Below are 24,993 nucleotides of genomic sequence, written 5' to 3'. Positions count from 1 at the left end.
TGGTTACAGGTCGGGCTGCTGAAATTGCCAGCCGAAAAGTTGCTGTCTTGGACACCCTGAAAGGCAGTTCAACCCTGACCTAGAGGGTTGCTATGCGTCAGAATTGACTTGATGGCAGTGAGTTTGTTTTATTTTTGTTGTTGTTGTTGAACTAATCAGGGTTTCTTAGAGCCAAACTTATGGCCTCCAACCCACCCCAATTCAAAGTACCTATCACCCCCCATCCCTTTACAGAGTGCCCTAAACTAATCTTCATTCACTTGGTCCTGTGCTAAAGCTGAGGAAAGGGAAGGAGGCTCAGAGAGAAAAGTTCCTGATTACACATATAGTTATCATCGTTTCTTAATGCTTTTTTTTTGTCTTTTCGTTTTTAACATTTCTAAAATCAGAAGACGGCTTGCACTCAATATTAAAAATTGATGCAATAGTAATTTTTTTTAATCCTGGAAAATGATAACTATTAGTGGAGCTCTAAAATAAGTCCCTATTCATAAGGGTTTCCCTGACTAATCCCTCAGAAGTGGACCACTCAGTCTTTTTTCCTACTCTGTGCAAGCCACCTCAGAATGAGGCAAGTGTTAGAACAGCGCAAGGAGACACTATGTAAACTCAGAAAGGCACGCTCCAGGGTGGTTTCTTTTCACTGACCTTTCATCTGTCTGCTGAGAAAATAACTAGAGAAGTTGAACAACATGAAGAACTTGGCATCAGGATTGGAGGAAGGCTCAGGTGACATAACCTTGATTGTTTGAAAACTGATAAAGATCAAAGACTACAGCCTTCAGTATACATTACAAGTCAATGTTTTAAAAAAAAGGACACTTCACACCTTGACCTATAGACATCATCAAGAGAAAGAGAGAAAAGACTGAAATTATCAAGGGTTTCATTTTACTTGTGTCTACAATTCACACTTATGAAAGCATCAGTCAAGAAATCAATTATTACATTGGTCTTGCTGCACAAGACCTCTTTAAAGTGTTAGAAAGTAAAGATGCCACTTTGAAAGCTAAGAGACACCTGACCCAAAGCCATGGTATTTTCAACAGCCTCAGATGCAGGTGAAAGTTGGAAAATGAATAGAAAGATTGGTGAATTGATGCATTTGAATTATACTGTTAAGAACGAATATTGAAAGTAGCATGACCCTCCAAAAGAACAAACAAATATGTCTTGATGGATGTACAGAATGCTGCTTAGCAGTGAGGATGCTGAGACTTGGTCCCACTTACTTTGGACATATTATCAGGAGAGGCCTGTCCTTGGAGAAGGGCATCATACTTGGGAACTGTCAGCAAAAAAGGAAGATCTTCAATGAGATGGGATGACAGTGGCTGACAACTACAGGCTTAAACACAACCACAATTATGAGAAGACTAGGCAATGTTTCCTTACATAGGGGCATTCATTCTGAGTCGGAGATGACTTGAAGGCACAGAACAACAACGTTAGGGCTCTCAGTGATGGGCCCAGTGAAACATCAGTTCTCTGGCTCCAAACTGTGTGCACCTCCCATTCCACCCTATTGCCTCTTGGGAGTATACACCTTTTCCTGTTCGTTCTTTCTGCTTTTTCTTTCATCTAATCTACGCTCTGACTGCCCAGCTGGAGTGAATGAATAGCTACAGTGATGGAAAATGAACTTCTGAATGATTCGTGACTAGGAGGAAAAGTAAATGCTGGTCAAACTCAGTTTGGGCGAGTGATGTATTTCAGGTTTGTCTGGCGTGGCAGTGTTGAGAGCCCATAACACCCTCCTAAAATAATTGGGTCTCTAAAATGGTTCCAAATGATTTTTGCCTGACATAAATTCTCTCAATTTCCAGGCTTTCTGGATAAAATAGCTGACTGCAACGCCATCTTTAACATGCTCCACTCTCTACGCGAGAAGATCCATCAGGACCCTTGGAGCACTCCAGACAGGGGAAGGCTCAGGTGAGATGAAACTACAAGATTAAGAGACAGAGAGAGAAGCAAGGAGGAATATTTAACTTGGAGCAGCTTGCAGAAGGCACTCCTGAGTTATATATTTAAACTCTACAACATCCCTAATTTACTAAACATTTCCCCACTCGTTCACTGAATACTGGGTTATCGGGTCCTTATTTCTTATTCAGCCCCCCAAAATGAGTGGCATCAGCTTGATTATTTTTTCTCTCACAAGGAGTACTTTTATTACATTTTGGACAAAGAATACCCAAACAATTATTTTTCCCCTGATTAAAAAAATGACCTATGGCAACATAAAGAAATGCCACATCTATGTATCTGGATCACAAATTCTATTTTCAAAGAAGAAAGGTTACTGGATTTTCTCTCTTTAAAATTACACGTGAAGCAGGAGTCTTTTCCTCCCAACCTTATTGTCAGCAGCTTCCCAGCCTACTTTAGTCTTTGTAGAGCATTTCAGGTTACAAGAGTGTTAAAAACACAAACACAAACACAAACAAGCCCAAACCCTTCATCTGAAACATGTAAGCTTCACCTTTCTGTAAGGGCATCGCAGGACAGGTATATGTTGCTTTAAGAAAGCTAGACATAAAACATTAAAACTGACACCAATACAGACAAACTGTGCAATTACAAAAAGAATTCCTGGCTTTATATCCAGACTCACCACAGGGTTCCCTTAAATGCTGCGTTTCCCCCGTGCATTTAGATCTCAGAATCAATGAACATTTCTGTTTACAGAATTTTAAATTTGTTCTCCCATTAGGGTTCTAATAAACAACATGGCAAAATAAAACGAGTATGAGCTTTGAGGTCAAAAAAAGCCTAAGCTCCAATTTAGGATCTGTCATTTACTTACTGTGAAAATTGGGGTAACTTTAACTTCTCTGAGTCTCATCTGTGAAACAGATATAATAAAATCTACTTCCCGGGGGTAGTGGGAAGATTAAATGAAATAGTGTCTGTAGCTACACAAAAGTGCTCAATCAATCAACTTATCCTTCCACTCTCACCTCCTTGGATCCCATCTTGGAGAAAGCAACTTCTAACTAATACGCAACCCCCCCTTAAAACACTCTTGATAAATAATACAATGAAATCAGATACAACTTGCTAAGTCTATCTGGTGTAAACGTCAGACCACTGTGTGAGCTGTGGTTGTCAGTCTATTATAGCAGGCCCCATGCTGTTACAGACTCTGCATCACCCAGGCAACCTCCCACCATCTTGAATCCTCGGGTTCTCTGCCTGTTCTGTATCGCTCAGTCACATTGCAACTATCAATTCTGGTCACCTTTTTCCTGTTCTTTTTGTTCCTATTCTCTGTATATAATCCCTGCTCGCTCAGTCTCAATGTATCTTACAGTGATTCGAAGTTTGGGTGCTATTCTAAATGCAAATAAATGGCGGGCACTGCAAGGTTTGGAGCAGTTAGATCCGATTGATCCTTTAAAAGACCCCTCTAGCTTTTATGTTCACAAGAGACCAGATGTAGTCCAGAACAGAAGCAAGAAAATCAGTGAGTGTACTATTTCAAAAATCTGGGTGAAATATCATGGTGACTCAGACTTATCCAATGAAGATGAAAGACTGCATGGTTTCAAGATCTATGCTGGAGATAAAACCAACAGTTTTGCTACTAGATAAGACGTGGCCAATTGCAGCAGGGAAGAACTCAAGGTCGGCAACTAGAAAATTGGCTCAGGCAATGGATGAGTTACAATAGATCAATTACAAGTGTCTCCTATCATTTCAAAGGAGTTCTGGTGGTGCTGTGGTTACGTGCAGGGCTGTGATCTGCGAGGTCCACAGTTCACCAGTTGCTCTGGGAGAGAAAGACAGGGCTTTCTACTCCTATAAATAAATAAGAGTATTGGAAATTCACAGGACATTTCTACCCTGTCCTGCAAGGTCAATTTGACACACTGCTTTGAGTCAAATCGACTCATGGCAGTAAATTTCATTCACTAGGTTGGACACCTGCCTCATCTTTCTTAGAGGGTCAGTTTTTATTTGTTTTGCTTTTTTTTAATCATTTTATTAGGGGCTCATACAACTCTTATCACAATCCATACGTGCATCAATTGTGTGAAGCACATTCGTACATTCATTGCCCTCATGATTCTCAAAACATTTGCTCTCCACCTAAACCCCTGGCATCAGCTCCTCATTTTTCCCCCTCTCTCCCCGCTCCCCGATCCCTCATGAACCCTTGATACTTTACAAATGATTATTTTGTCGTATCTTGCCCAGTCCGACGTCTCCCTTCACCCACTTTTCTGTCGTCCGTTCCCCAGGGAGGAGGTCACATGTAGATCCTTATAACTGCTTCCCCCTTTCCAACCCACCCTCCCTCTACCCTCCCAGTATCACCACTCACAACACTGGTCCTAAAGGGATCATCCGCCCTGGATTCCCTGTGTTTCCAGTTCCTATCTGTACCAGTGTACATCCTTAGAGGGTCAGTTTTGTTACTTTTTTTTTTTTAAGTGAGGAGAATTAAGAGAATTAACTGCTTAGTCAGAAATGTTCCTTTTACATTAAAATGTTATGCCTTCTACAGCCACTGCTTTGAACTATACTGTCCCTCCCCCATATTCCCCAAATCTTCCCAGCTTAAATGTGAAGGTCACCCACTTAAATGCCAATGTCCCAAGGAGGAGTTCTCTGACCCTCCTTTAGGTAACAGAAATCTTCTGCATCCTGTTATTTTCTCTTTCTCAAGCATTAAAAAAAAAAAAAGTTAATATGCTTCAGTTCAACCTTTTAGCAGATAACAGAAAGATACCACCATTTCAGTTAAAACCAAGACTAAAACAGAGCGATGCAGAAAATAATTTTGCATGGTAAATCGCATTTCCATGTCTTCTCTTTTGTAAATTAAGTGATGCCTATATATCTGTGTCAATATCAACATTGAAACTGGAGCTGTCTCCATTTTCCAGCAGTGTTTCTGTCATAGTTAACATCCTACTGTAGGAGGCTCATGAAGGACGGTGGGTCATAGCAGTTTTTAAAAAATTAATTTTATTGGGTGTGGCAAGTATAATACACATACATGTGTGTACATGTATGTTTGTAAATATGACAGAAATTTGACGCTTCATATTTTTATATGTACAATGCAGTTATGGGAACAGCATGTGTAAAGAACAACAATTTAAAAAATACAGAAAAGCTCAGAAGGTCTGTAAGGAATGACCTTGACAGAGACAGGATCTGATGAACGAAGGCCTTTATTCACTAAATAACAGGTTAGTATATCTCACTGGCTAAATTAAGGGACCTGACAGGCTACTCGTCACTATTTAGAAAACACAGCCACTTGGCTGTTAAAAGTAGTAAAGAGGTTCCATCCAATTCTCCGAAACGGAATTTTCCATTTACAGTTTTCTTAAACAGTGGGGATTTTCTGCCAATGCAGGTACATTCCAAATGTCAAGTAGGTCAGTAATAAAATGAAAAAGCCAGAGAGAAACTTTAAAAGAGACATTTAAAAATGGGCCTTAGCAGAGAACTGATTGGGATGTACTGTGAAAAGATTACTAGAGTTCAGTGCATGAATATTAATAGGGAAAAAACCCAACCAAAACACCAAACCCTGGAGTGCTCATAAATAATTATGACTTGAACTAACTACAACTACTACAAGTCCAAATTTTAGATCAGTTACAAGTGTCTATAATGATATTCTATTTATATATGACTTGAACTAATTACAACTAATATAAGTCAAAATTTTAGATCAGTTACAAGTGTCTGTGAAAGCATCTTAAAACCCTAGGGCTTTCCATTGACAAAGTTATTTACCTAAACAGAGAATTCCTTTGTTCAATCAAACATTTACCACCTTCTGATCTTTTAACAAATAAAAATTTGGGCGGGAACACCACAGGGAAGGGCAGCAGACTATTTAAATATTAGGACTGTAGTTTGTTTAAATTTTAATTTCATTATTATTATTTAAAAGTTGTGTGGCAAGTCTGGGGGAGGTGGAGGGAAAGATGAGCGAAGTTAAAGGTTTGTGGGTGCAATAAAGAGCTGCCCTGTCAACCAAGAGCAACTAACCTTTAACAACCAAATCACACAAGAACTTTCCATGTAACATGACATGCTGTTTCATTTAAAGTGGTATGTCTCCTCCCCCTTAAGAGTTGCCAAAAGACAGGCATTTTCCTGCATTCAAATAGAGAAAAGCTGCTGGAAGAGAGAGCCGAGCACTCACTCTGCTTTCCTTGACTGGGACATGGTAGGCAATAGCCTCACAGACTTAGCAGGTCATTGGGACAAAGGATCATGAAGCAGAGGGTGAGTGTGTCCTGCCATGGCCTGCCTCCAAGTTCCTAATGGGGAACAGTAACTATTTCATTGCCTACTTCAAGCAAAATGTACTTGTGGTTTCCTCTATGAAAAGAGGAGGCGTTTCCTCTTTTATCACCCTCCAGGAGAAATGTATTCTGTAATATGAAGTTCAGAAACACAAAATATAACCGGCCATTACTAAGTTAACCTGAAACAAATAGCTTCTGCTAAATTGAAGATTCTTCTACTTCATAAAAGCACACTTAACACACTAATAGGAAGAGCCTAATTGGAAAAGCTTTTTGGACTAAGAAGATGGAACAAATTTATGTAAATGAATCCATCTTAATTGGTGCCCCGAGGATAAAAAGACTAGGCGCCCTGGTGCCACAGTGGTTACGCCCTGGGCTATCAACCACAAAGACAGCAGTTCGAAAGGCTGTCTACCCCCGTATTGGAAACTCACAGAGGCAGTTCTACTCTGTCCTTTAGAATCTCTATGAGATAGAAACAACTTGATGGCAATGAGTTTGCCTGGGTGGCACTGTGGATTAGGAGTCAACTGTAAGATCGACTGGTTGAACCCACCAGTCAGCCACTCGCTAGGCGAAAGAGGAGGCTATCTGCTCCCATAATGATGTACAGTATGACAACAACAACAAAGATGTACAGTTTCAGAAACCCTACCAAGGAACAGTAGTGCTGGAGCAGTGGTGTAAAAAGGAAAACTCTGGTGACCCAAGATGAAGTGCTTAGGACTAACAGAGAGTAGGCCATGTGAATCTACTAACCATTTGGGAGGAAAAAGCTGGTGATCTGCTGTCATAAAGATTATGTGTTAGAAAGTCCTATGGGGGAATTACTCTATCTTGTAGGGTCCTTATGAGGTAGAATCAACTTGACAGAGAATAACAACAGTAGGAAAAGAAACACCCAAGGCAGGTACCTGCTTTTCTGGATAAGTCTTAGTTCTTTGCCAAGGATATGACAAAGATTCTGTCAGAAATAGCAGAGATGTACTCAAATGTGAACCTAATATATGTGGTTGCTGGGGATGAACATAGATGAACAAATATGCAATTGTACAGAGATAGCTGTATTTCAGTTAGTCCTCAGGTGCTTCATAGTCTTTAAAAAAATGTGGAAGCAGGACTGCTATTAAGCAGGTTAAAAAAAAATTACACCTGCTTAGACCTGGAACTACTTATATGTCTTTTTTATTCCTTTTTCTTCTTTTTTTCATGCCTATCTATATAAGATAGGCAAGATAAACAATCCTGAGGAGAAAACAATGGGACCGATGGTTCTGGCAGGACAAGGGGAGAGAGAGGGGAGAAGGAAGAGGGTAGCCAACAAACCCAGGGACAAGAGGTCTAAAATCGATGGCAAGGAGGGTGTAGAATGCGTGATGGGGTTCAATCAAGGGCAATGTAGCTAAGAGGAATTACTGAGAACCAAATTAGGGTCAAAAATTATAGTGGGACAGGAGCAAAGTAAAAGGAAATAGGGAAAGAACTAGGAGGCAAAAGACATTTATAGTGATAAATATAGGCATGTATATATGTAGTATATATACATGCCTATATTTATAGGTTAAGTATTAAGGATGCAAACAGACATTGGACCTGTACTCAAGCACTCCCTAAACACCACAACACTTTGTTCTCACAACCTGGCATTCTGTGATGCTCACCTTCCCAACACAATCACTGAAGACAAAATGGGTACTTAAGTAAATGTGGTGAAGAAAGCTGATGGTGCCCAGCGATTAAAAGATATAGTATCTGGGGTCTTAAAGGCTTGAAATTAAACAAGCAGCCATGCAGCAGGGAAGCAACAAAGTCCATGTGGAAGAAGCACACCAACCTGTGTGATCACGAGATATCAACAGGATCAGGTATCAAGCATCAGAAAACCCAAAACAATCATACCAATGTGAACGAATGGGGGTGGAGTGGAGACCCAAAGCCTATCTGTAGACAACTGGACATCCCCTCACTGAAGGGTCACAAGGAAGGGACAAGTCAGCCAGGGTGCATTATAGCACCAACAAAACACAGTATCCCTCTAGTTCTTTTATGCTTCCGCCATCCCCACCCCCGACCATCATGACCTCAGTTCTACCTTACAAACCAAGCTAGACTAGAGCACATACACTGGAACAGATAAGAGCTCTGGACACATGGCATTCAAGACATATAAGCCTCCTAGGAACAATAATGAGAATAACGATACCATGAGGGTAGGGGAAGGTGGGAGAAGGGGGGAAAAGGGGGACTCGATTGCCCCAAGGAGAACAAACAACAGAAACTTGGGTGAAGGGAGATGATGTAAGATATGAAAACAATAATAATTTATCATTTATCAAGGGCTCACGGGGGTGAGGGGAGGAGGGTAAAAAGAGCTGATACCAAAGGTTCATGTAGAAAAGTTTTGAAAACAATTATGGCAACATATGTACAAATGTGCTTGATGCAATTGATGTATGGATTGTTATAAGAGTTGGATGAGCCCCCAATAAAACAATTTTATTTTTTAAACCTGATTGTGGTAGCAATACCACTTGATGTGACTGAATTGTGGAATGTTATCTCTAAAAGCTCCCAATAAAATGAAAAAAAATTACACCTTCTTCTTTGACAATTCAGAATAATACTTTCTTAGAATATAGTGAATTATAACATGATACTCACCACGACAGAAACAATTTAAGGACAAAACCAAAGAATAGAAGCAGGATCTGAAAAGGAACTTAAACATCTTGGAGTAGCTGAAGTGGTTTGAAAGCTATCTGATTGGCACCTAGAACCCCAAAATATGCACTTTCCCCTGAGAAGAAGATATGCCTCTTCAATCACTTCCTAAATGCAAGGAGGTTTGACCCCAAAGAAGTGGAGAAAAGTCACCCAAAAAATGAACAAAAGAGGTGTTTGGAAAAACCAGAACACCATTCATCCCAGCTAACGACTTGTTCATTATGAGTGATGATGGATAAAGACTTCTCATGCTGAGATGAAATCAAGATTTATATGCATTGTTTCCTCCCCCAACTTGTGGGAAGATCATCATCATTTAATTCTATCTCTGCGACCAGTGATGGGCATCCAGAGAGCTGGTTATCAAACGGCGCAGTCAGCTGGCAAAAGCCGAAACGTGCAGTTGGCACATCTGGACGGAGCCGCCACAGCCGAGGGTGAACAATGACTCCTGGCAAGCATCCAAATTGCTTACAGACGCTAGCAGGTCTCATCTACAACCGCCCCTACCAGCATCTCGCTCTCTCTCTTTTATGAGAATCAGATTTTCATTGCTCCATTCAATTGCTCTCCTCTGCCATTTTTTACAGCTCTTATCGTTCCCCTGGAATATGGCCTTGAGACAGCTCATCCGTGTCCTTCACTGTGTTTGTTATCTCTTCTAACTTTTATTAAAACTTCAGCTTTCATCTGAAGATAGCTAATTAAATCTGGAACAGATTATATGCCATCCTTTTAAAAATAACACAAAACTGTTTTTCTTTAACCTAAGCAATGATTTATATTTTTTTCTTTCTAAAAGGTGAAATCAAAGGTGTTTAAGAAGTCTCATTTATTGACGAAGCCAAGCTATTTGAGATGTCATATATAAGTCAATTTATATGAAGGTTGTCTGTGGTATGACAAATCTTTAAGCTATTTCTCAAAATAATTATTTCTCAATACCAATAGTATTTTCTTCTCTAACCCTTTAAATATTATAGTAATGCCAAAAGCCTCTTTGTTGTATAAAGTTCTATAACAAGGAGTTAGGAATTTGTGCATATTAAATTTCTCTCTCTGTTGCTCTCATTTAGTAAATCTTAAAAACAATTCCACGCTACCCTACCCTCAAAAGCAAGTTTCAAACATGGAAAATTATGTGAAAATATAAAATGAAAAATAATGCTCCCAGTTTATGTAGTGACTCTGTTTTCAAGAGAGATTTATACAAATTAATTAACACAAGAAGCTCCGTCTTAAGTCAACTACAATCAATAATGACACAGCTTCTTTAACTGATCAAACACATACTTCTCACATACTGATCAAACACATACTTCCTCAGCCCCTTCCTTGGATGTAGGGACCGCTTACAAACCACTTTTTCTCTTGCCACTGTGTCTCTGCTATCCAGACCCTCCTAGAAACGATATCTGAAACAATGTAGCCAGCCATCAAATACAACCCCCCCCCCCACATACACACACTTTTAACTAGGAGTAAGCTTCTGTTGCCAGAGTATGATTTAACTAACTGTCCCACCTGAGATTTTCTGGGATCCTTTCCTTCGCTTCACTGCTTTCAGCAGTATTTCTTTCATGGTCACCTTTGTGTTGTCCACCTGAATAAGGGAGAATCCATGAGCAGCATTTCTGTAGGAAAAGACCAGTATTATACCATCACCAACATTCAACCAGAGAGATAGCATTCGCTGTTTTAGATAATGTATACATAGCAATATGCCAATTATTTTAAAACTAGTTCAATAAACCTATTTCCAATAATGAGAACCTATTTCCAATAATGAGAGAGGAAAGCTTTCTAGTACTATAAATTCTGAAGGGAAGAGAGGTTCGGTGAGGGAAGGTTTAATTTATCTTAAATTTTACCTAACTGGTCAGCACGACGGAGCCCTGGTGGCTCAGTGGAACACTGCTAACCACAACGTGGGCAATTCAAACCCAGAAGCTGCTCGGACGGAGAAAGATGATACTCCCTGCTCCTATGAAGATGCACCACCTCAGAAACCCACAGGGAAGTCCTGCTCTCCTGCATTACAGAGCGGCAATAAGTCAGAATTGGTTCAATGGCGCTGAATTTGACTTGGGTGTGGTCTAGGTGAACTATTATACCCAAACCCAATCCTGCAGCAAGAGTTGACAAATAAACCTGGCTTGTGTGAGCAGCTAACACTGCAGGCAAATACTACCATCATGGAGCCCCAGAGGAGAAACATCACGGAGGGGGCAGGAGTGATACCTGAAACAATTTAGAGAACAAGCAAAAGAAAAGGCCTTAAACTGGTAGCAAATATTTGTATTTTGAAATACAGTTTGGGTACACTTTAGAAGGGATGCTTTAATCTACTTAGGCCTAGAAATCACTATATCAATTAAAGTATAAATAATTATAAGACAAAAAACAGTAATGTTATTTGTAGACCTCTAATCAATCAAATTGGGGGTAGAGCTTTATCTAGATAGAAAAACAACAAAAGCTAAGATGTAACGAACTACGTTACATATAGATACCTCACTCCTAGGTGAGGGAAAGCTTCACAGGACTGCTCATTGCAACAGCGTGCATCACAAATACTATTCACTATGCTTGGGCACTGGAACAAAACAAGCCAGTTCCAACTAGCTCATGCTACACACAGGACCCAAGTTTCCAACTATGGAACACGGGAATTGCCACAAGGAGCTTGGTCACATTCCCATTTCCCCATAAGAATCTCAAAGGGGAACATGGCCAAAAACATGGCAGAACTTCACACTAACAAGAAATCTGAGAGGAAAGCCAAACCCCAAGCTAAGCTCTGGGAAAGCTTTCTAATGGTAGCGTGGGCTGGGAAGAGGCCTTAAGCCCAGGTTGGACCCAACCAGGTGGCTGGTTCTCCACAGGGGCTTGGGGGTGATCTCAAAACCAAGGGCCCAATTTGCTTCCCTAATACAGAGACATCTCCACACCTCACCATCCCATACGGCAAGCTGTTTAATCCTTGACATTCCATTTGTTAAAAAAGCAAAAGCCGGTGCTGGTCTGGCTAGCAAGATCATCCATTTTAACTTGGTCAAGTTCTTGCTATCGAACAGCAGGCCTGAGAACTGTCAAGCTAATTTTCCTGAACACTGGTACTGAATCATGCCTGAGCACCAACGGTTCTTTACCTCAGAAGCTGGACCCCATCCCAGAACAATCTTTAAAAGTTTATTTTACTGATCAAAACAAAATAAGAAATAGCTCTTTAAAAAAACAAAGTTACATTGAGGGAGCGATGCAGTAAGCGGTACTTTGGCAAGAGTACTGAAATGAAAAGCGCCTTGTGCACTTATAAACTTGGGGGTATTTGCTCTGGCACTAGGCCAGTGTGTGTTTGGAAGAAATGCCAATCATCCAAGCTCAGATTTGCCTTCCCCTGCTTTCTCCTTATAAGTCAGTATGCACTCCATCTGTGACAATATGTTGACTGGTAAATGAGGGGGGCCAAGAAAGGAATACAACTTCTCAGGTACTCACCAACCAATACTGGGACAGATCTCACCAGCTCCCATCCACCTGAACTACTTCAGATTTGAGTCTGATCATAAATTGCTTATATTCTCTCCTAATCTGCTCCTGGCTGATTGTATTATTGTAAGCCCATATTTATCTTTTCCAGCAATAGCAAAATAAAAACTCAAAAGGGTACCTCGTGTTTGGACAAACTTTCATAAATTTAAAGTAGCCTTTTAAAAGATTTTGAACAGAGGAAAATCCCTAGTCTGTATCTTTCTGTCATTTCACCAAAACGTACCTGGGTGACAAGGTTAAAGCAAGCAGAGGAAATCCCTGGCACTTATCATCCACAGGCATTACTGATAAATTGTGTGGTGCAAGAATAAAGGATTACCTTCTGTATTTTTTCATTACACTTTTCTTTTGTTACAGAATACATAAATCCATGTGGCACAATGTAATATGTATCACCATGCTACACCTGCGGACGCTTCCGAGCGGCTGCCATGTCTGTGCAGTCAAGAATGATAAGTGAACCACCCATGAATGTTAACGATAGTGATCATTCTGAGGTAACTCGGCTCTCCATCTTCCTTTACAGCCTCCGTGCTGAAGCCAGGGTAGCAAGGTTCAGGAGAGGAAAATGAGAACAACAGTGAAGGGAAGGGGCACACGCAGAGCTCAGAATGTGCCTTCGCGAGGATGCAGTATCTGACTCTGGGGCTCCATTTCAGTAAAAATGTGTACATTAAAAGCAGAACGAGGTTCTGACCCATACACTGCACACTCAACAAAACCTAATGAAAGTTTCCCCAGACCACTCCCACACTCCACTCACTTCTTTCCCTCCAGACAAATGTAAACTTTGGATCTTGTTCCAAGTCTACTATACTTCAGGGTGTAAAATGGGTAACATTTTGACTTTAGGGTTATATACTTACAGGTTTCTAACACATACAAGTACTGAACAGAATGCTCCCGTTTAATAAATGAAAATGGTGACTTCCTGGCACAATTTTCAGCTTGATTTCCAAACATTCTGGGTTTTATGCTTCATTTCTTTATATCTAGGATGTTTTATGGGCTTTTTAAAAAGTCTGCTGAAAAATATCTTACAAAGTCACTCCTATTGAATACAGCGCATGGGGTCTGAAGTAGAGAAGATCTGGGGAGAGACCGGCAGCAGGTAGGTCAGCGGCAGATCCTGCCTCCCGTGCTTACAATCCTGCTTTCCAGACTGAGCTGCGCCCTGTGCTGGAGAGGAGCTGCAGACTCAGAGGCCAAGTTCAGAACTTGTTCCTCCTCTGGCTCTCCTCAATAGCGTGTTTGTCCCCAGGGTTGGGGATTCCAGGAGCACGGAGCAGAAGCAGCTGCCCTTCTGTAGCTCTCTGAGTCGCGTGTGCTAGGTTTCGGATGAAGCTCCACTTCAGGGAGCTGTCAAGAGTACTTCAGTCAATTCAAAGTTGGGTCCTGTCAAGTCTCGTCGCTGCTGAAAAACGTATGGACATTTAAAAATTTTAAAAAGAGGTTATTTGCTTAAGAAATTCAGCTCTGTCCCAGTGCAAAGCCACACGGCTTCTAAAGAGAAGTTTGTATACCAGCAACTTAACTGCCACACAATGAGTATCTCCACTAAAATTAAACTGGAGGTGACAAGGGACATAGAGGAACTTGGTGTATAGTTCTCTCATCAGAAAAGCTTACATTCTGTTTATGCTGGGACCCAAAGCTGGTTGGAAGGCACACTGGAGAGGAAGAAGTACCGAAAAGGAGTTAAATCCTCTTTGGTTCAAAGGCTAACTAAAACGTTACCCGCACATGTGGAAACCTCGGCTGCATGTATGAAATGAGGCCACTTCCCTGGTGGCACAATGGATACTCACTTGCTTGCCAACCGAAAGGTTGGGGGTTCAAACCATGAGTCACTTCATGGGAGAAAAGACCTGGTTATCTGCTCCTATATAAAGATTGGAGTCTTGGAAACTCTATGGGATAGTTCTACTCACAATCAACTTAATGGCACACAACAATAAAAACCACCGCCTCCCTAGAGAATTGTTGAGAGGGCTGCTTAAAGGAAAGTTCGTTTCCTCTTGTTTTCCTTGTCCCTATCATTCTCCCAAGATGGACCACCCTCAGTGCGCCCCTCTCCCCTGAACAGAAACTGCTTTTGGGGGAACTGAATCTCAACCCTCATTGCTTGGGATTGGTAACACAGGGACATTAAACTATGCAATTTTCTGGGCATGGTGGCAATGTTCGAGGGCACTGTCACTGAACAACCTGGTCCTGTCATGAAGCCCCTGAAGTTCAAGGGAGCTCAAGTTCCAAGCGGATTCTGATTCCAAGTACTCAGTTTCTCAGGGTTTTCTTCTTCAAGAAAATAAACCACAGTGGCAGACAAGTCACTTCAGCTTAACTCACTGGTCTTGGACAAGGATGGTATAAGTCAGAAATCACAGTCATGGTGCATAGAACTTCAATGAGATCTTGAACACTTTTTTAATTTGCACAGTACAGATTATTTCTTGTCCGACAATTACAATAATAATAGCAGTGCCTGCAACTTACTGAACACTTACCATACACCAAGGTTGCGCTAAGCTTTCTCAATATGTATGAATACATTCTACCCTTAGAAGATGCTGATGTTGTTAACTATTGTCATGTTAGCCCCAACTCCTGGCAATCCCATGCACAATGGCATGAAACACTGTTTTATACCATCTCCAGGGACCGTTGCAAACTGGATCACTGTAATCTATAGTGTTTTTAGGGCTGATTTTCAGATGTAGATCCCCAGGCCTTTTTTCCTAGTCTAAAAGTGCTGCTGAGACCTGTTCAGTATCAGAGCAACACACAAGCCTCCAAAGACCAGTCAGTGTATAAGGTGCACTGGCTGGGAATTGAACCAAGGTCTACCTCATGGAAGGTAAGAATTCTATCACTGAACTCCATTCTAAGATAGACATTATTATGCCCACTTTATAGAAACTGAGGCTTTATTGATCTACCAGCGATCACCCTAGAGAAGGAGCTCTGGTTGCATAGTGGTCACGTGTTGGGCTGCTGACTGCAAGGCCCGAAGTTAGAAACTACCAACCACTCTTTCTACTTCTGTAAAGACTTAGTCTTCTCGGAAACTCACAGAGGCAGTGCTGCCCTGTCCTACAGGGTTTCTATGAGTTGGCATTGACTCAATGGCAGTGAGTTTGTTTTTTTTCATTCCTCTACTACAGATCCTATTTTAGATTCAGAAAGCAACAATACAGTCCTTATCCCTAGTAGCATAGTACAGTAAGAGAGGAGACAAAAAAGACAACAATTATAGTTCTGTGTGGTGAGCACCAAGATTAAGGGAAGCTAACTAAGCGTGTTGTAGAAACAGAGGGCTACTCCAGCCAGCCAGGTGGGGAGAAGGGATACAAGGGACTTCTGAGCAGAAATGTCTCAAAACAGCAGAGCAGAGTAAGCTTAGACTAAGTGGACTGATGTAAAGTAACAATGCTGACTCCTACAGGTGTGTTACTTTGTACAGCTGTGTGATGTTATAGCCTCTCTCCAACTTCCTGTTTTGCATATACAAAATGAGGATAACAGAGTGCTTGGCTGTTCTGAGGACTTAATATGTTTTTTAAAATACTTCTTTAACATAATGCTGCCCATAGAATATGTGCTTAATAAACAATAGTTTATTGGCATAGCAACTGTGAGAATTTTCTTCACATATCCAAAAGCGTGAATATATAATGATGAGACAATAACAAGTCAACATTTATTCTGCTTATTTAATTCTCAATAAACAAAGGTGCTACTATCATTCCCATTACATAGTGGAGGATAGGCAAGGTTAAAACACTGAGTTGGAGCTTTAATAAACAGAAAGACCAGAAACTGAAACCAGGCGAGTCAAACTCCAGAGCTTATGTTGTTAAGCCCTTTCCCATCAGAGTGGAGTAAGTCTTGAGGACACCTGGGGCTCAGAGGAGAAAGTGACATGCACAGAGCATATTCTCAGATTGGAACCACCAACCAAGCTAAAGAAAAGGTACTGTAACAAATTCAGTTTGACTCTTGCACTAACCATATGAACTATAAGATCCTTTCTTGAAAGACCTTGAAAGAAGAATGTCATGGTTTCAAGAGCCACAGATATCTACACGTAGAAATGGGGGAAAGCTGCCAAGAGTATGCTCGATTCCCCGGTTCTCACTAGTTCATAATACTTCCCAACTTGCTCTGGTCCCAATATCATGCATATTCATTCTCTAGTGCTTCAAAATAGAAATGAAAATATATGAACAAGGGAAAGCCTTGTAATAACTATAGCAAGCCCTTTATCCATAGGGAGAGTTTGCACTAGTGTGAATGCTACACTTTGTTTCCTATTGGGCTGACAGAATGTTTTTAAAGATCAAAGTGTATTGTGTGAGCATGCAATGTTTGACATTGGACAAAGTATTCTTTTTCAAAACAGACATTTTCCAAAAACATAACTTGCTAGACTAATGGGCAGTGAGAAGCCAAAATGACTGCCCTCCGCCTTCTCCTTGTGTAGCTTTGCCAGAGTCCTTGGGACTTGCCAAATCCGGTCATGCCTGCTTAGCTTGCTCGACTGATTGTGCCAGAAAAGAAAATAAGACACAGATGTATTTGAGCTCTTTGAGATGCCAGTAAGAGAGACAGCTAATGGCTTCATTTCGACCCTCCCCTTCCAGCTGGGCACAGGTGGGGGATAATGAGGTCCCTCTCCCTAATCAAACTCAATTATTTACTACTCTATATAACCGCAAAGACATTCAGTTCAGAATATAAAACACACCGTGGGCTACTTCCAACCACTGCTACTGGGTATTTATAACAAACTCAAGTGGCTAACAGTTTGCCTTGGCAGGAATTTAAGTGTGTAAAGTTTTGCAAACTGTTTCTGTTCAAATATGTCCTGCTGAAATGGGGTCCCAGGCGAGGTTCCATAACTGTCAGGTCAGTGAACTGCATACCATCTGAGAATGTATTCACCATGCAGTGCAGACAGGATCTGGAAATCAAACGCTATGTCTTATCGCAACCTTCTGAGAAGCATCACAATTTTTTCAACAGCAAGACTGACATTGTATTAATAAACATTACAAGTCACTAGCCTGACACCTACAAAGAAGCAGCTGACAGACTCCAACACAAGCTGAGAGGAGACCAGAAGAAATCAAAATGAGACATAGTAACTAAACATGGCCAAAGGGGTGGATTAGGAAGCAAATCATATTAATGTCAGAAATATGAATCCTAAACTTTTAAGATCTAAAGCCAGGAGAGAAACAATCTGATAAAATGTTTGGATACCAAGTAAGTGGATGGCTATCTAAACTTTGTACTTTTACAAAGCATTTCTTTGCATAATTTCAACAGACATTCCAGAAAGAAAAACATACATATTTAGCTTGTCTGACCTCTAAATTGTTAGAAGTATATAATTAATGCTTTCCATCTTTATTACTTGCTCCAATATTTTTGTCACTTTAAACAGACACAAGGAAAATCTTTTTTCTCCTCTAGACAGTAGCTGTTGCGAAAAAAAGGTAATCGGGTCAGATTTACAAATACAACATTAAACAGACTGCATATGTTACATTTCCATACATGAGGACAATCTGGACAATGAAAATGTTTGTTAATACAACAGAAAGAGAAGAAACACAGTTGGTCCTCTATGATTCAAGCAAGCAATAAATAACTAGGATAATTTATATCCATATTGTCAGATCTGGTTATAAAAGAACAAAGGCATCTTTTTAAAAGTATCTTCTCTTTGTCCTGCTCCTAACAAACATCAAGACCTTCAGTAACTAACTACCTGTTTCTGATCCTGCATTATATATTTTAAAATGAGTTTTTAAAAAATGAGTTGTAAAGATTAAATAAAGAAAGGGATACTAGGCGTGTGAAACTGAGCATGTGCACAAACTTGTCTGTTTCCTTTTTCCCTTTCCAGACTGTAAGAATAGGAAAGGCGTCACGCTAACCTATCTTTAAATAAAAGCTTCTTCACTTGGGATGCACTTTAAAGGCATCATCATTAGGAAAGTAAACTCAAAGTACCAGCCCTTTCAAAAAGGGCAATGAACTTAGGGCAGGCATTTTAAAAAGGATTCCGATTTTTCTTTTATGCAGCCAGGAACACAATGGCCTGGCGCTTTGAGCCTTCTGGGACACACTTCAAAACCATCTACCTCTTCCCCCTTCTCAAACAGCAAAACTTAATCTGTGTTCGCTTTTCTATGCTCTGTAAGCTCTTGGTAAGGGGTGCTGGTGGCAGGGTGGCTGCACAGAGCTGCTGTCTGTTCCTGTAAAGATTTAGTCTTGAAAACCCAATCGGGTAGTTCTATTCTGTCCTATAGGGTTGCTTTTAGTCAGAATTATGACGAGTAATAGGAATGGTTGCATACCCACATCCATCTTATATATGAGAACAAGAAAGTATTGTTACAATATCATAGAAACCTTTAAAAATATGAAATGAAGTTATTAATCTAGGCATATTTTCGACCTAGGCCTATACATTTATAAAGGTAGTGATTCTATCTCTCTATAGTTTCCATAAATGCCCTGTGATCTTGGAGATAATTTATTAAATTACCCCTTTGAAGTCCCCCCAAAAGTGACCACAATCTTTTTGAGCTACCTCTCTGCCTGGAATTCAACTGGACTGGCAGATCCTCTTGGAAGCCTTGCTCTTTGGATCATACTGTTTAACCTAAGACTCGTCTCTAGTAACAATGGAGTCCATAACGTCATCATTAGCTTTGCTCTATGTAAAGGTCAGCTCTTAGGGCTACGTGATCTTCACACAACACTTCAGACAAGGATCAGCCAAAGCTTGCTGAATCTTAAAATGGAAAATGCCCAGGCATGTGAGATTCCCCACTTCAGTAGCTCTTGCATCGAAAATATTTCTATGATCTTATACCAGTTTCTGGATTTCAGCCATTGTTTCTTTCATTTGTCAAGGTTGATGGACTTCCCTCTCTCGGCTCATCTTTAAGGTTTTCCTACGCTCCCTTAAAATGTTTGATCCATCTAAAATGTGTTTGTTTTATGTGAGGAAGCATTCCCATAAACTTGCTGGAAAGCTTCGATGAATTTTAGGCGGTGTCTATTTGAGTTTTGTTAAAAATCTGATATTAGTTCTAACCTTAAAATCATTTCTGCCCATGGCATAAAAAGTTATTCCTGTTTGGGGGAAGGTACCCTTAAGAAACTAGGACAAGTGTGTACTACTGAGAGAATTTGTAGCTTCCATTGGTTGTAGACACATTAAACATGTTTTGTTTGTAATAAACCCATGCACATATTGAGTTTCAATTACAGTACTTTTCTAATTATCTTCAAATTAAACATTTTAATCACATTTACAGAAGGACAGATTGACTGACTTCTGACCTAAGAGGAGTCTCCATCTCTCTCTCTTTTTTTAAAATCATTTTATTGGGAGCGCATATAACTGTTATCGCAATCCATACATACACCAATTGTATAAAGCACATTTGTACATTCGTTGCCCTCATCATTCTCAAAACATCTGCTCTCCACTTAAACCCCTGGCATCAGCTCCTCATTTTTCCTCCTCCCTCCCTCATAAACTCGATAATTTATAAAATATTATTTTGTCATATCTTACATTGTCTAACATCTCCCTTCACCCACTTTTCTGTTGTCTGTCCCCCGGGGAGGAGGTTATATGCAGATCCCTGTAATCGGTTCCCCCTTTCCAACCCACCCTCCCTCCACCCTCTCGATATTGCCACTTTCACCACTGGTCCTGAAGGGACCATCCATCCTGGATTCCCTGTGTTTCCAGTCCCTATCTTCTGGTCTAGCCAGATTTGTAAGGTAGAACTGGGACCATGATGGGGCCGGGGGGAAGCATTTAGGAACTAGAGGAAAGTTGTATGTTTCATCGTTGCTACACTACACCCTGGCTGGCTAGTCTCCTCCCCAGAGGAGTCTCCATTTCATTGGCTTTGATTGTTTTCCTTTTAAAGGAAAACATTCCCTCCTTCTGGGATGGGATCCTGACACAAAAAGCTAACGTCAACACGTGCAATGGAAAGACAACACCACAGTTGCTTTTGCCATTGTTTTAAAACATAACCAAGTTCCACAGTCTGGCTGCATAAGTACTGCTGTGCTGGGGAATGAGAAAAGATCCCTCTCCTTGCCGGTTGTAAAATTTCATTCTCCCTTGTCCCAGGACATCTAAAGGAACAGAGGCTTTGGTGTGGTCATTGCTGGCAGTGAGCACTTGTCCAGATGTTTGGCACCAGGTATCATCCAGTTCTTTATCCATAATTGGGAATAAGCCAATCCCAAACACACCCTTCACATCCAATCATCACTGTTCAAGCTCAGAGTAGCTTGCAGTCAGCAAATTAGGGACTCTTATTTATACATATATTTGCCTTATCTCACCCTTTCCTCTCTCTGCAATCAATCAAGAACAATAAATAAACAATACCCAAGCTGGCCTATTTCAAAAGGATGTGATTTCTAAGAGCAGGTTCATAATTTGCAAGTTATTAGAATACTCCATTCTCCTTTCCCAAGCATCAAGCTTATTTCCAGAGGTTTCCTGAGGCACAGGGGCTTCTTGGCATCCAAGGCTATGACAATGTTGTAGAGAAGCTCAGAAACCCACGTGGGACATACCTGTCAGCTGAGGAGCTCCAAGGCAGCCCACAGACAACTGAAGACTCACTCAACTACAAAATATTCTACTAGAACTGGATGCTGAAGATCCTTAGATAGAAAAGACTGTGGACTCTTTCTTCAAGTTCACGGTCTTGCTACTGTGTTGGAGGATGTATACCCACTGGAAGACTAAACTGAAACTCTGTAGATGCTCAGATCCCCAACACATCACTCTACTTCAGCCTTGCAATAAAGGAAGCAATATCACACAAACTCTGTCCCTGGCCCTGACAGAAAACCAAAAACAGGGAAAGAAGAAAAATGCAGAAGATTTATTCAGTCACCCATTTGAGAAATATTTGGGGACTACCACCTATTGGAATAATGAGGATCCCTGAAGGCACCATCATTTCAAGGTAAGCAATTGGATCGCTAATATCAAAGTCAGCAATTCCAATCAACCAGCCACTCAGTGGGAGAAAGATGAGGCTGTCTGTTCCTATAAAGATTATTTAAAATCTTGGGAACCCTACATAGGGCCTCTATAAGTTGGAATTAACTTGATGGCAGTGAGCTTGGTTCTCTGATTGTACTAAGAGTAATGAGTTATGTAGCTGTTATGCAATATAGATGATCTAGCTTCTGCCCTCAAAGGTAACAGCAGTAATATAGTTAAATGCTTATATATACCAAGAACTGCTCTAAGTGGTTACAATTATGAACTCATTCAGTACTCATAACCATCTTATGAGGTTGGTCTTATTATTATCCCATTTAATTGAGCCAAAGAGAAGTTAAATAATCCGGACCTCTGGCAACATGGCGAATGAGTAACACATTCCAGAAGGACATCGCAGAAACCAGCATAGGAGAGTCACTAAGAGGGAAATTCCACACTGCCAGGGTGCAGGAGGGGCATCATAAAGAATAGTAGGCACAGATCCACTAGGTTTTGAGGAGCTGGGGGGCTTGTGGCTTACAACAATGGAGGCCTGCTAGGGTTTGACCTTAGCCCCGCCACTGTCTCAGGCAGAGCCAGGATTCTTTGGAGCCATCCCAAGGGCTTTATCTCAACACAGCCAGTTTACCACCACCTTGGGGCAGGGTTTAAACCCCTCCAGCCCTAAAGTCAGGCCATCAGGGCTCAGCTATATTGTTACTTTTGTTTCTTGCTCTTCTCTCTTTCCCATCACAGTCTCAGCCACCTCAGGGTAGGGTTTAAACCCCTCCAGCCCCAAAGTCAGGGATTGGGGCTCAGTTATATTGTTAATCTTGTTTCCCTCTATTCTCTCTTTCCCCCCTCAGTCTCAGTGGGCTCCGTATTTTTCTTTTTCTCTTCCCTTTTCTCTCACACACCACTGCCCTGCAGATCTCCAGGCCACTCCTCTTAACCTAGGGCATTTATGCCTGCCCTTCACCCAGCTGGGGGAGCTCCACACTCTGCAGTGTAACCTGAGGCTGGGAAAGCACATCCACCTTCCTCCAGAGGATATCCCTCCCACCAACCATCCTCTCCCGCCCACCTTCCTCAAGGGGAAATCCCACCAGCCCTACCACCCTCTACAGTGCCTATAGCCCATCCACCTTCTTCAGAAGGAAAGCCTGCCAACTTTCCTCTGATAGAAATCCCACCTGCCCTCTGCAACACTTAACATGCAGCTGGGAAAATCCCACCTACATTCCTCAGGGGGAAATCCTACCAACTTCCTCTGAGGTAAATTCCACCACCTTCCAAATGAGAAAATCCTACCCATCTAACTCTGGGGGAAATACTGCCCGCCCACCCTCTGCAACAATTAACACGCAGCAATGAAATCCCGCCCACCTTCTTCCAGGGTTAGTCATGCTGGCACAGCTAAGGGAGCTCCTAGCCATCCTCTGTGGTCCCACGAGTCTGAGGAAACTCCCTCCCGCCTACCATAGTGCCTCACATGGCGTAAGGGAGCTCAGCCAACACTCTCCAGCGCTCCACGCTGTTGCTGGAACCTCTGACCAAACTCCGTGGCGATCTAGCTGAACAGGGCAACTCCGCTCACAATTAACGCTGCTCTGAACCAAAGGGGGAACACCCAGCTGTCTTCTGTGGCACTCTCATTGCAGCAGGCACCCCCACATGCCCTCTTTGGTGCCCCAAGTTGCCAAGGCCACACCATCATGGCTTCTTCTGAGATCACCCAGTGCAGAACCATCCTCGTGGGTTCACAACCACCAAACCAGCATCCCGAGAGGACTATCCACCTTGCCCTCCAAATAACCGAATATTGGTTGACTAGGGAAAGAATGAAAGCACAGGAATATAGAGCAGTAGGCCAATCCCATAGTGCAATTAGCTGAATGCAGTTCAAAGAAGCATTTCTACAAGTCGCCCAGAGAGAGTCCAGTGCTCTTTGACTCTCTGGAAAATGGCACCGGCTCTTCTAAAATAATGCAATGCAAATAGCAATCAGCCCCAATGACTTCAAAGAAAAGAATAGGAGAAACAAAAGACAATGGCAGAAAACATCCTAAACCTAACTAGGTGAATCATATATAAAAACACATAAAAAGGTCACCCCCAAAATCACATAAGAAACAAGCAATAACATATAAAGGTTCCCAAAAAAAGAATATGCTCAGACCTATCAGCAGAAACGACGAATAAGAGAAGAGGGTGGAGTAACACATTGCAAAAATTGAAGGAAAATAATGGAAACCCAAGAATACTCTATCCAGTCCAATTATCTATCAAGACAGATGGAGAAGTAGGAGTCTTCCTACAGAAGGAAAATCTCAAATAATATATTAAAAAGTCCTACAAAAGATCACTGAGGACCCTGTATGGGCAGAAAAACAGCACTCACCAAGCACAAATAAGAGACCACCACATAGAACAATCCAAGGCAGAGGGAAACAAAGAGAACACAGCCCCCATGATAGCATTGGCTTAAGGGTGGAAAGAAGTGAAGAATGAAACATACACACACACACACACACACACACACACACTGATAAGAAAGGGAGGTAGTAAAACACCCAACACAAAAAGTATAAGATAACATCACAGAGTCAACAGATGGATGTAATAACCCGGAATATCAATGGAATGAACTCAGATATTAAAAGACTGGGGCTAGCAGACTGGCTTAGAAAACACAATACATCAATCTGCTGCCTACAGAACACACATCTCAAGATTACAGACAAAAATAGGCTGAGAATCGAATGCTGGAGAAAAACATACACAGCAAACAGCAATTTTTAAAAAAGCAGGGGTTGCAATCCTAATCTCAATAAAATTGACCTCAAAGTGCAAACCATAAAAAGAGATAAGGAGGGATACTATATAATGCTTGAGGGAACTATAGACAAAGAACCACTAAGCATTTTAAACATATATTTCCCGAACAAGAAACTGGTTGAATATGTCAACCAAATGCTCCAAAAAGAAATCACAGGCTCAACAATTACAGTAGGTGACTTCAATACACCGCTCACTGAGAAAGGTAGATCCCAGGGAAAGAAACTCAATAAGGAGGCTAGAGTTTAAACACTACAATCAGACATATTGAACTGATAGATATTTGCAAAGCTCTTTGCCCCACTACAAAAATATTCACATTCTTATTAAGCCCACACAGCACATATTTGAAGATAAACCACATGTTGGGGCGTAAGTCGAATCTGCATAAATTTAAACGCATTGATATCATACAGACCTGTCTCTCTGATGACTGTGCCACAAGGCTGGAAATCAACAAAAGGAAGATGAAGAAAACAATGGCAAACAATTATAGGATGAATAATTCTCTATTGCAAAAGGAGTGTGAAGTAGGACACATCT

At 41.2% G+C, this 24,993-nt stretch overlaps 1 protein-coding gene across 5 annotated transcripts in view; it reads right to left on the bottom strand.

The window, feature by feature from the left end:
• Window positions 1-24,993, bottom strand: part of MAPKAP1 (MAPK associated protein 1) — a 304,461-nt gene that overhangs the window by 109,913 nt on the left and 169,555 nt on the right. For all 5 annotated transcript variants that reach the window (XM_075560780.1, XM_075560781.1, XM_075560778.1 and 2 more), the window contains one exon: window positions 10,533-10,642. In XM_075560780.1, coding sequence (XP_075416895.1) covers window positions 10,533-10,642 — 110 coding nt within the window. The remainder of the gene's footprint in view (window positions 1-10,532; window positions 10,643-24,993) is intronic.

Source organism: Tenrec ecaudatus, chromosome 10 (assembly GCF_050624435.1).
Source record: "Tenrec ecaudatus isolate mTenEca1 chromosome 10, mTenEca1.hap1, whole genome shotgun sequence".
NCBI lineage: Eukaryota > Metazoa > Chordata > Mammalia > Afrosoricida > Tenrecidae > Tenrec > Tenrec ecaudatus.
This window is presented reverse-complemented; position numbering and strand designations above follow the sequence as displayed.